Source organism: Erythrolamprus reginae, chromosome 1 (assembly GCF_031021105.1).
Source record: "Erythrolamprus reginae isolate rEryReg1 chromosome 1, rEryReg1.hap1, whole genome shotgun sequence".
NCBI classification, from domain to species: domain Eukaryota; kingdom Metazoa; phylum Chordata; class Lepidosauria; order Squamata; family Dipsadidae; genus Erythrolamprus; species Erythrolamprus reginae.
This window is the reverse complement of record NC_091950.1, coordinates 277,172,444-277,186,065: the sequence shown is the minus strand read 5'-3', so window position 1 is coordinate 277,186,065 and position 13,622 is coordinate 277,172,444. Positions and strand designations below refer to the sequence as shown.

The 13,622-nt window shown below is 36.7% G+C and overlaps 1 protein-coding gene across 1 annotated transcript in view; it reads right to left on the bottom strand.

The window, feature by feature from the left end:
• The window catches only part of ADGRB3 (adhesion G protein-coupled receptor B3), a 600,119-nt gene that overhangs the window by 42,376 nt on the left and 544,121 nt on the right, over positions 1-13,622 (bottom strand). Inside the window, exons 23-25 of the mRNA XM_070733042.1 lie at positions 10,219-10,304; positions 7,167-7,265; positions 6,637-6,808 (exon numbers count right to left, since the gene is read on the bottom strand). Of these exons, the coding sequence (XP_070589143.1) occupies positions 6,637-6,808; positions 7,167-7,265; positions 10,219-10,304 (357 nt within the window). The remainder of the gene's footprint in view (positions 1-6,636; positions 6,809-7,166; positions 7,266-10,218; positions 10,305-13,622) is intronic.

Here is a 13,622-nt window from a genome sequence, read left to right as displayed (position 1 = left end):
ATAATTTTTGAGCTGCTTATAACAAGAATATATATTCAGCTACAGCCTGATGAAAGGAGGCGTTATCTCTTACTAGTCAAATGTACAGAATGATCATCGGGGTTTTTGTCCACATGTTTTCATAGAGGAGATTTATCCTTTTCATCATCCACTACTAGTTGAGGGAAACAATGATTTTGATCCCCATGCTTGACTAAATGGGGATTGAGGGAGGGAAAGAAGGAAGGAAGGAGGGAGAGATGGAAGGAGGGAGAGATGGAGGGAGGGAGAGAGAGAGGTGGTGAAAGAGAGGGGGGAGAGAGAGAGATTGAGAGAGAGAGAGAGAGAGAGAGAGAATGATGTGCTGAATACGTGAATACCAGGGAAGTGGTACTAGTTTGATCCCCATGCTTGACCAAATGGGGATTGAGGGAGGGAGGGAAGGAAGGAAAGAGAGAGAGATGGAAGGAGGGAGGGAGAGAGAGAGAGAGAGAGAGGTGGTGAAAGAGAGGGAGGGGGAGAGAGATATTGGGAGAGAGAGAGAGAGAGAGAATGATGTGCTGAATATGTGAATACCAGGGAAGTGGTACTAGTTGAGCGAAACAATGATTTTGATCCCCATGCTTGACCAAATGGGGATTGAGGGAGGGAGGGAGGGAGTGAAGGAAGGAAAGAGAGAGAGATGGAAGGAGGGAGAGATGGAGGGAGGGAGGGAGAGAGAGGGGGGTGAAAGAGAGGGAGAGGGAGAGAGAGATTGAGATTGAGAGAGATTGAGAGAGAGATTGAGAGAGAGAGATTGAGAGAGAGAGAGAGAGAGAGAGATAGAGAGAGAGAGAGAGAGAGAGAGAGAGAGAGAGAGAGAGAGAATGATGTGCTGAATATGTGAATACCAGGGAAGTGGTTTCCCTGGCAACAGTAACCAATTCAAAGCTCCTCTTAAAAGTTGCCTTCTCTCTTCCCATGTCCGTTTGAAAAAAAAAGTCCATGACATTTAATTACTTAAGGTGTGGGGAGGAGGTGGCACAGTTGGATGCTAAGCATAATTAAAACATACAAACAAACAACAGGCAAAGAACATTTTCCCTTATTGACCAAACTTTAGGATATGACAGGTCAAATTAGGTTTGGGGCATGGAATAGTTAGGCATTTGATTTCTGTCTCTTTTTTTAGCAGATGTGTAACATACATGGCCACAGTTTACTCTACATGTATAACTGAAAGAAAATAGGTTTGATGTTTGGAAGTCTAAGTTCTCTCTTGTATCCAGTTAACAAGGGAACATTCTGGCAAGTTCTTTGTTTATTGAACAGTTAAATAAGGAATTCAGATTTTAAAAACAGTGTCATTGATTTCCAAATATTCAGCCAAAATTGTGAATTGTATTGTGAACTTAAGAAATAATCACATTTAACTATTATTTCTGGTTTTTTTAGATATGAACATTCACTTGCCTATCATGGTTTAGTTTTGCATAGGAATATAGTCCCCTTCTCAATAAAGAAATATAATAAACTGAATTGAGATATATAAATTGAGGACTGATAACTATTTTTCTATTGTATTTCCTGTCACTACATTTTATTCATTATTTATTAAATCTGGATAATTTTATTATTGAATTAGTGACCATGCTACCCCTTTACCCTGGGCTATGTCAAGCTACTTTTTGCTAAAAACCTATGGTTGCAAATAAAAAATTAAATACAAATGTCTACCTACCCAAATGTCTGGATACCCAACTTACAATATTGGATTCACTCTATATTGGATTAGGTCTTGATTCAAGCTAACTTGGAATGAATTAAATATAAACCCCTAATTATTTGGATCTCCTTTTCTTATTCACATATCATTGAAACGACGGATTACCATCACTACAGCTATCACATAATTACTGTACAACACCATCAATATATTTAACCCCATAAAAATGTCTTGTCTTTTATTTTATAATAGCAGATGGAAGAACAAGGCAGATCTCTTTCCAGGCTACTTTTCTGATAGTGGGATATTTTTAAAAAATAGGCATGTGTCAATGTCCAGATATTATTGCACCACTTCCACTTAGCACAGGCAATGATGAAGTTAAAGAACTGCAATACAGGGAATGAAATTATATGGACATACAACTTCATGAAATGTAATTTTTCTCTTAGTTGGGCATTAGGATTGCCAAGCCAATTAGAGAGGCCTCTGAAGAGAAGGAAATAAATAAGGGTATAAGATTTTTGGAATGGAGCTTTGAAAGGAAAACAGAACATGCAAAGAACATCAACTGAGAGACTTTCTGAAAGCTGTAAAGTGATCTCAGGAAAGGGGACCTCATATGACAGGATATGAGGGACAAGAAAGGCGAGTGATTTCCCTTGTGAACTTTAGCCAAAGGACTGAGCTGATTTTTGCAAGGTTATCACAAATGAAGCAGACATATTTCTTCTCCAGATACTTAGCTTCAGAAGCAAAGCCCAGACATTGTTGGAGATGGCAAGGCAGAGAGTGAGCAGTCTCAATTTGACCTTGCTAACGCTAGGCTATTCTTTTCTGGAGATAAAATTTAGACTGGAAATAGACGGATTGATGATGCTTTTGATGCTTTCCATGTGTTATGTTGTTGCAGTGACAGAACAAACGTGCTGTGATTTTTACTCTAAGATTTGACATTATCTATGACAAGTCATTTGGCATTCAGATTTATTGTTTTGCCTGCTAGAGGCAGATTCCATAACTCACATGGATAAATGACAGGGATGAGATATGGAGTTCATTATTCTTTAATCCAACAGTATAGGCATGTTTTAAAAATTTACTTTAAAAATGAACTATCTAAATAAAGCACTTTGGAACCCATGTACCTTTTTTGAGGGGAAAGAAGCCTGATTAAAGTCCTGATTGCACAAAGTCAGAAAGGCAACTCCTTCAAAGCAAAAATGCTTAAGTCTTCCTTACATTATGAGTTACTTTCCAGATAGAAAGTTACTTAGTGTTAAAACAGATGGCATGGTAGACTTTTTAATTCATGTATACAAAATTTGCATGTTAATATAAGACTAAATATGTTGGATTTTGCACTTTTTTATAGCAACCTTCCATGTGGGCAGGCTTCAGAGTATTTGTATTAAACAGTGACAACATTTGAGAGTTTTGTCAACCAGATACTTTTCAGCTGTTCTGCACTACAACCCCCATAATCTATGATGGCTCCCATGCTGACTGTGGCTGACAGAAGTATAAATAGGGCAGCAAAAGTTCTAAATTTATATAGTCACCCAATAGAGATTGGGTTGGAAACCATACATAGAAATTGAAGTTATTCATCATGCTATTCAAAATTTTGAGCCCACTTGGTTTTCTTTTACACAAATTGAAAATAAAATTTTGGTAGGCCCAATAGATAGATTTCAGGTCTGTCAAATCCATTTTCCTTTTTCTAAAAACAAGAAATTTAAGTATACTCATCAGATTCAAAATTAAAATGGTAGCAAATGAGATGTTTATATATTTAGAATTCAGAACCTACGTGTTCCTCATCATATGCTCAATCTGAGAGTTAGTTTCCATCACATACAGTTTCTTATACCAGATGGAACCTGATTCATTCATAGGACCCCTTGGTTTTTTTTTTTAATAGTGATCTAATACACTGGCAATCAAAATATTTATTGATAACTTATTCGGAGTTAGAAATATCTGAATCTCTATCAGTCTTCTGAAAATCTGCCAGCTATCTACAAATCCATCTTCTGTTATTGAAACCTGAGATTGCCTTACTATTTATTTCCTCAGGACAAAGTAGCCTCCACTCCTAGGTCCCTACCTTGTGGGGTTCTTCAGGGGTCGGTCCTCTCCTCTGCTGTTTAATATCTACATGAAACTGTTGGGTGAGATCATCCAAGGGCATGGGGTGAGTTACCATCAGTACACTGAGCTGTACATCTCCACCCCATGTCCACTCAGCGAAGCAGTGGAAGTAATGTGCCAGTGTCTGGAGGCTGTCAGGGTCTGGATGGGTGACAACAGGCTCAGACTCAATCCAGACAAGACAGAGTGGCTGTGGGTACTGCCTCCCAAGGACATGTCCATCTATCCATCCATTACCTTGGGGGGGGGGAAATTATTGATCCCCTCAGAGAGGGTTCACAACTTGGGCGTCCTCCTTGATCCACATCTAACATTAGAATACCATCTTTTGGCTGTGGCTGTGGACCCAGGCCTGAGTGTGCCTAGTGCACCAGTTGCGGCCCTATTTGGACCGGGAGTCTTTGCTCACGGTCACTCATGCCCTTATCACCTCAAGGTTCGACTACTGCAATGCTCTCTACATGGGGCTACCTTTGAAGAGTGTTTGGAAACTTCAGCTCATCCAAAATGCAGCCGCACGAGCAGTTTTGGGCCTTCCAAGACATGCCCATATCTCGTCATCACTCCGTGGACTGCATTGGCTACTGATCTGTTTCCGGACACAATTTAAAGTGTTGGTTATGACCTATAAAGCCCTACATGGCATAGGACCAGATTATCTCTAAGACCGCCTTCTCCTGCACGCATCCCAGTGACCAGTGAGGTCCCATAGAGTTGGTCTCCTTAGGGTCCCGTCGACCAAGCAATGTCGGCTGGCGGGACCTAGGGGAAGAGCCTTCTCTGTGGGGGCCCTGGGCCTCTGGAATCAGCTTCCCCCGGAGATTCGTACTGCCCCCCCTTCACCTTCTGAAAGAGTTTAAAAACTCATCTTTGCTGCCAGGCCTGGGATTACCAAATCTTCCCCCTGACCAACGAATGTTTTAGTTTGATTGTTGAATGAATGGTATTCATAGTTTTTTTTAATTAGAATTTTAAATATTGTTTTTTTTTATGTATTATTAATTGGGTTGTTATTACTGTTTCTTGTTTTTCTGTACGTGCTGTGAGCCACTCCAAGTCCTCGGAGAGGGGCGGCATACAAATCCAATTAAATCTTAATTCTAATAGACAATGCACTGCCGTGGCAAGCTGAAGCTGGCCCAAAAGATTGAAGCATGAATGTAATGACCAAAATCAGTGTGGCTGCCAGAAGTATCTCAATGCCTTCTCTTTTACCACCACTACCTCTCAATGGTAGACTATTGACCTTGTGGAAGACTGTTTTTTCACTCAACCACCTGCACTATTTGTTTTGTCCCTTAATCCCAGAATGAAATGCTACTTGGTAGGCTATAAATACAGGGCTTCTGTAAGGCTTGGGCAGAAGTCATCCCCCTCCCCTTCTATCCTGTGGCTGTGTATTTTTTTCTCTTTCTGTCTATGGAATGGTCTATCAGTGGGCCAAGAAGCCGGAGAACCCAACTAACTTAGCAAAAGCAACACCAAATTAAAGATAGGATATGTGACACCTCGAATTGAGAAGCAAGCAAGCAAGCAAGCAAACAAACAAACAGTATACTCTTGAAGATTGTACTGAAAATGTGATGTGATATATGCAGGGTCAGCTGGAAATGCACAGAGTCTCTGGAGATGGAGCTGCCTGTTCCCAGCAAAAGCTTGGAAGAGGAAAACCAACTTTGCAAATAAGCTACAAAGCTTTCAATGAAGATAAGAACACTTTGGGCTATGAGAGACTCACATGTGTTAACAGATAAACTACAGGAGGTGTAGCTTTTCTGCTATCATAATTCTGCTATTACTCATTGTGGATCAACACTGAGTACAACAAGAGTTACAGTCTTGACCTCTTATGTGGGACTGAGGCCTTCATTTCAAAGATAGTTAGATTGGTTGGTTCAAGCCAGATGTTTAGGAATAGCAGTTATACAGTGTTCCCTCGATTTTCACGGGGGATGCGTTTGGAGACTGCCCGCGAAAGTTGAATTTCCGCGAAGTAGCGATGCAGAAGTAAATACACCATCTTTGGCTATGGACAGTATCACAAGCCTTCCCTTAACACTTTAACCCCCTAAATTACCATTTTCCATTCCCTTAACAACAATTTACTCACCATTATTACTGGTATTCACCATTGAATAAGAAACTTAGTAATCCTGATATTTATAAACATAATTATTTATTAACAATAAATATTTTTTTTTAATTTATTTGCAAAAATTATTAGTTTGGCAATGATGTATGACGTCATCAGGTGGGGGAAAATGTGGTATAGAAAAAACCCGTGAAGTATTTTTTAATTAATATTTTTTGAAAAACCGTGGTATAGGCTATTCGCGAAGTTCGAACCCGCGAAAATCGAGGGAACACTATATACCATTTCACAGTGCTTTACAGCCAGAGGTGGGCTGCTGCCCGGATGGGGGAGGTAGGGAACGCAGTGGGGTAGCAAAAATGGAGCTCCACCCCAGAGCACCCAATTTGTACTGAAAGTTGTTGAAAGAAAATGCAGGGCATCCTGCATAAACCACACCCACAGTGTGGTAGTAAAAAAATTGGTAGCCCTTAACTCTTTACAGCCCTTTCTAAGCAGTTAGAACATCATTCTGACATAGGAACGATGGAAGGCTAAGCCAACCTCGAGCCGGTCAGAACTGAACTCCTGGCAGTGAGCAGCGAGTTAGCCTACAATACTGCATTCTAATCACTGTGCCACCATGGCTTAGGAAGTATTCTCGGTTGTTGTTACATTTCATAGGGATAGAAGATTTGTAAAACAACACTAGGAAGTGGCTTCTTACCTCCCTTCGAAGAATACAGTGAACCATGACAATGACCAACCCTTGCAATGAATCAAATACAGCAAAGAGTATCTGAAATAAAATGGATCGCTTGTCCGTCATTGCCAGAACTGCAGACATCCAAGTGAGAGCCAGGAGAGGTAGAACAACACAGGAACTCCACAGCGATGCCCTAAACAGGGGCAAAGAGGAAAGAAAAGAGTGACAAGAAGATTGTAGGACTATTGAAACAAACAAACAAAAAAGACCCAAGCCAGCTTTAGAAAAACAAGCATATCCAAATATAAATCTTACTTAAGGATGGCAACATTTTTTTTCAATTGTGAAAACCCATGACATTATATAGTTATAGAAAAAGTGACATTATGAAATATTACCCAGTTGAATTATAAGATGCGGTTGCCATTTTCCCTTTTTTAAACAATTAATTATGTTCAACATTAGCAGTTTTAATCTTTCATCACTGTAGTATTTTTTCACATGCACTGCATAAGATTTGTAACAAGAAGATGTAAATGATTAGGACTAACATGGCGTTACTGGCGGTGGTGGCTGACAAAGCTGTTGTTGAAACTACTCCACACTTGGCACATTTGAGCGTCAAACCGCTATGAGGCTCACTCATCTGACTGCAAACAAACAGAACACCCACAAAAAAGAACAAAATATTGAATTTTTGGTCACTGCTGAAATTTAGCTTTTCATATATGATGTCATGCAAGAAAGAAAATAACAAGAAGTCAATTTATTCAGGATGAAACACTCTGAATGATTTTAAGCCTATATAAAAACCATACATTTAAAAACTTTACACATCAAAAACAGGTTAATTCTATTGGGGGAGGGAAAGGCTTCATTTTATCCAAGGTCTAATTCTTCCAGTTGATAATGTCTGAAGCCTGTCCTGTCCCAATCACCATAGATAAAAGTTCTTTTGATCACACTGAAGGAAACATGCATGTGGTAGGTTAAAACAAAAAACAAAATGGCCCCTCTAATCAGACCATTTAGAAGAATAAGGATTTGCTCTTAACAGAGTAACGAAGCAGATTGAGAAGGCAAAAATACATTACATACACATCCACTGGAATTGGAACAGTTCTGTCCTGAATGAGTACAGTACTGTCAATCTATCATGGGAATGTATGTAACAGCTTCCTCTCTTAAGTTTCTACTGAATTTAAATTAATACTGGTCTGAATAGAGTTTGAAATGAATGAAATTTAATGAAAGTGTTAGTTCAGGCTAGAAATTTAATAAAACACAGTATACAAGCATTAAGAGTAACATATATTTATACAGATACTGATAGAGATTCTATATTGCAACACCTAGCAGCTGCTTCTGTCTATTTTTACTGTTTTTATGACAAATTTGTTATCTGGCTATTTTCATCCTTCCATACACCTTAATTTATTTCTGTGATGGAAGTTTTTTTTTTTAATCAGCTAAAGTAGTTATTATTACACACTGAAGACAAAAGGAGAACATTAAAAAAACTCTTCAACTGATTTGTAAAATATTGCACTTTCCAACCCCTTTAGTTATAGTAATTTATAGTTTTATTTTTAAACCGTAGGATGAAAGTATATAAACAGAGGTAGAGCTTTTAAAAAAAACAATGTATCACTTATTTCTAGAGCAAATCATATAAATAAAGAGAGCACACAAATAATGTGAAAAATATTCAGATTTTCATTTGTTTTGTACACAAACATGGTGTGGGAAATGAGAATCTCACAGAATGGTAATTTTTATTTTCAGGTTTGTTTTTGTTCCTAGGTACATAAAAACATCCATAAGAGAAAAAAATTAAAATTTTTCGGTATGATATATGGAACATGATGTAGACTAAACATTCTTGCACTGTGATATGTTGAAAATTGATAATATCAATTTTGATAATTTCAATAATTTGATATCCACTAATTCATACATCTCAACTTACAAGTGAGTGAAAATGTATACAAATTATGTTTCTTTACCAAAAAATGCAGTGTGGTTCACAGCTTAAAAATGTGTACAAAATGACCATATGTGTGTATGTGTCTTTGTGCCTTTAGCGAATATAACAAATTGTACATTACAAAGAAAAACTGCAAACAAAAAAGAGATTCAGACAACAAAATGTATTTATCCAGAATTTTTGAAAAGATTGAAAAATTTTCAAACTCAGATACAATTTTCAAAAGAAATTTACAACTGGGAAAATAAAAATGGGAACAGAATTGAAGTGAATATTTGTTCTGATTCTTACAGGGTCTATAGACAACCCTGCTTGCTACAGGAGCATTGATCAAGTGATGCAAAAGAGGAAGTGATTGTGTGGAAGCCCATGAGGGTAGAGCTTGCCAACTTCAGAATATTTTGAAATTTAACCATTTCTCAGTTTGATGAGAGGGAAACTCCTAGAAAAGCCCTCTTCGGGAACTGAAAAATAGAACATGTGAGAATAATATAGAAATGTATTATAGCGTTATCACTGTCCTGTTCTCTATCCTGTGCTGATGGTAAAATTCTGAAAGGGAAGTAAAACTCTTTCTATCTAACAGAGATGAATATGGAGAATATATAGTGAGAAGCAGAGAACCTAGGCATTCTTTTCTAGTCTTTTGATCTTTTTAAAAAATTATTTGTATCCCACCTCTATTACTTTTATAAATAATTCAAGGCAGCAAACATATCCCAAACACATTTCCTATTTTCCCCACCACAACTCTGTGAGGATTGGTTGGGCTGAGAGAGGGTGACTGGCCCAAAGTCACGTAGCTGGTTTTAATGGTTAAGGTAGGACTTGAACTCATAGTCTCCTACTTTTTAGTCTGGTGCCTTAACCACTAGACCAAACCGGATACTTTCCTACTTAATAATTTGAAATCCGATATCCAGTTCATTCAAAAATTTCCTCACTAATTATCTCCTGTGAATGAAAATCTCTGAAAAAAGCAGGCTCATCCTTCCACTTAACTGCTAAGAGCACAGAATGAGGGCATGTAGAAATGACATGAGTCAAATTTAGACTAATAATCTTTTCCACATTTCTCCAAGAACAAATACAGGCACTGAGACTAGAACTAGCACTGATACCTAGTTTCTGCAAGAAAACAATCAAGTTCAGAGAATACAAGGATCCCTGAGAATAAATATAAGTTTTTATATTCATATAAAAGACTTTCGAATCCCAATGTCACTTGCATCTTGGAGATGCAATGACTGCAGAAAACAAGAGACACTAATATTTAGCTTGCTTGCTTGGTAGCATGCCTAATTCTTCTTGATTCATAACCCATAAGTAATCATACAAGTGACCCAATTCTAATACTTTTAGATCTTAGAATGCTTCTGGCATTTCTAAATATTTAACTTAATACAACTGTACTTGTGTTTTATTATTTTTCTGTTTCTCAGTCACATTTCCTCAGGAAAAATAAGATAACTGCAATTTGGAGATGAATAGAACTGGAAATTAAATTAAGAGAAAAAGTCTCAAAGTGAAATTAAATAAAAATACATGTGGCGAATAGAACACTAGACAGACAGAATTTAGTAATACATCATTGATACATTCTAACTTTTGCTTACCCCGCTCTATGTTTGAGTTTTTTATCTAGGATTCCATCTCTGGAAACTAGTTTATTAAACACAAGGATACCAATCACCATGTTGACCTGTTAAATATGAAACAAACAAACAAACAAAAAGGTAACAGTTACCTCTTTAATGACACTGAATGAAAAATCAACCTTAATACATTTGGCAGAAATTTAAAGAAATAGGAACAACAATTTAGATCCTATATCTCAGCATCTGTGACTCTTGTGAAGCAAAGAGACGCAAGGATTGCATTCTGGAGAGAACTAGATATTCCAGAAATTTGCCATACCCTGTAAATCAGCCATGATAAACCTGGATATGTATAGTCCTCAGTGGTAGCCTATCCTCCTATTAGCATTTGGTATAAATGGGTATACATATACTATAACATCCTCCTTGCCTTTCGTAAACTCCTCCTGTCGTCAGGCATGGGGAAATTGATCCCCTGGGCCGTTCCCGCTTTGTGTATGGTATGTATGAGATGCATGATTGTCTTTTATATTAAGGGTTTTAAAGTGTTTTTAAGTGTTGGATTTGTATTGTTTTTGTTGTGAGCCACTCCGAGTCTACGGAGATACAAATACAAATCTAATAAATAAATAAATATAAAGAAATATAACTATAAGACACTGAGTACTGAAGAATTCTGCTTGTCTGTTATGCACTGTTAGGTTCAGACTGGGCAACGAACTATAATTATAATATAATTTTATGGGAACAGGATAAGAATGATCACAATTCACATGGTTTGCATGCAAAAAGGAGAAATACTCAGTCTTGAATATCTCTAGATTCTAGGAGCAGATGGGATAAAAAGATATCTAATAACATTATAATTCTACTGGGAATACAATTTTTGAATAAGATTAAATTAATTAACTCTGCAAACTTCTGCACATGCAAAGATTACCTAGAAAGTGAATTCTGTTTAACTCTGATTTACTTTTATTTAAACAAATGTAGAATTACACTGTTAATTGACGTTTATCTACTTAGAAAGAGTAGAGCATAAATGGAAAATCATAGATCCCAGGGTTTCAAGTGGTTCTGTTTTACATGTCCTTGAAACCTCTCTCTCTCTTCTAAAGTCAAAAATTACTGGTAGTTTCCTGTGGTTTAAGGCAAGAAACAGAAATAGAAATTTAACATACTTTAAAGAACGCATGCATGTCTCTGAACAAAAGAAAAACAATACATTCTGGTTCCATATGTGTATCTGACATGATTCTGGCCATTTGGGTCATCAAATCACCCATACTATGTGCCGCTTGCTTGCCCTAATCTAGAGGAATTATAAAGGAAAGATTTAAGTGCACAATTGTTCCTACCTTCCCTGTCCTACTGTCCTACTGCCTTCTTTATCATTACATGCTACTTATGTTATGCTTATATAAACTACAATCCTATACTTGTTTGACTAAATAAATAAAATAAATAAAGGAAAGATGGATTTATAGCAACTTTCTTACAATTAATTAGGTTGAGGTAAAGCAGAGTTTAGTTCGAGATCTCATCTAATCCATTTGGTGATTTGATTTGATCTAATCCATTATGGTGATCCATAAAGGTGATTTGAGAATATATAATACACTAATTGAGATATATATTACACTTAAGCTGAAAGCTCGATTATTAGTTGAATTCAGAAGTCTAATTTTAATTTTTAAACCAGTATAGTTTATTGAGTTACTGAGGGGTTTTTGTTTTGTTTTGTCATTATAGATCAGCAAGTCTCATGAACTTTCTTCTGAGTTATATTAAGTTATTCTTACAAAGATAAATTGTTCATGAAAACTTTCCAGGACATTTCAAATCCATTTCAGCGCATTCAAACATCACAATCAATCTGTTTTGGACTGACCAATAAATTTAATGCTTCATAAAGAGTTCATTAATTGAGCTGGTATATATAAAGATCTCAATAATTTAGAAATCTAAAATCTTTGAAAAATCACTGGTGCTCATAAAGTTTACAGCTCCTACTTTGCACAACGTTATGAGCCAGTTGCATGACTGAGCTGTTGACACTTCACATTCCTTGTCATATTACACTTTTATACACAGGAGACTGTGTCAATGACAAAAGTAACACCCTTATTTAAGAGTGTGATATTTTTATTTTGGTTTTACACTAAGAGTCTATCCATTTTCTTTGTTTGTATAAGCTTCTGTACAACTGTGAAAGGAAGAAAATTATTTTTAAAATAAAAATTTACTGTCCATTGAAAATAATCTGAATGCCATACTAAATGTATAATTATTGGATATCTTGATAACACCATGTAGGATTTAAAACATGAATACACTCTATAGTAGGATGTTTGAAATGAAGTCATGTAGTTTGAAAAAAAGAGAGAAAGTTAACACTTTTAAAGGGGTATCCTGTGTACCCCCTTCTCCTAATATTTGCATGGTTCTAATCTTCTACTCACTGCCACTGATCCAATAAATAAGGTAAAATTAAGGATGGCAGTTTAAAAATCAGATAAGATAGTAGAAGACAGATGTGGAGAAATGTGCTTTTATTCTGGCCATGTCCATGTTCTGTTTTAACACACCCACTTTCCCCTTAGCATACCACAGGAAACCTCTCACACATTGCACAAGGTCAAGCCCCATAGAATGCAAAATCTGGCTTTATCATAATCTGGAACTAGATATTACCATTGACTTTAGAGGCAACTATGACTCTCAATAGTAGTGGGAAGGGAAGGCTCCTAATTCTGGATTTCCCTTGACATCAGTTTTGTCATTTTGAGAACCATAAACTTTATCATGATTAAGATACAGTATCTTGAATGTAGTCTGTAATATTCTACAATGCATACACTGTATATTGAATCTAGACATATTAAATTAAGTTGTGCCAGCATATAGGGTATCAGGAAGAGAATAAAGACACAACTACAAGAATGGAAGAGTATGATTGTCTGTCTGTCTGTCTGTCTATCTATCTATCATCTCTCTCTCTCTCTCTCTCTCTCTCTCTCACACACACACACACACACACACACACAGAGAGAGAGAGAGTTACAAATGTATTATTTGTACATTTATATACTCAATTGTCTAGAGATGCTTGACCCAGTTTAAAAATAATGTTTGCAACCAGAGTAGACTAAGCTGATACCATTCATGTCATCTAGACAATTTTTAGTTGTTTCTGTAAATAATAATATGTATACCCCCCCCCCCCCCCCAATATGGTACAAAATCTATAGTTTTGTACCATATTTTATAAATCAGTGAGTTAAATGTAAAGGTAGCTTGTAAAAATAAAGGCACATATTATTTTTTTCTTATTGACATTATTTAACTGTTTGAGATAATCAGGAAGATATTTTAAGAGTGGATCCATTATAAAGCACATAGTTCTCTCTCTCTCTCTCTCT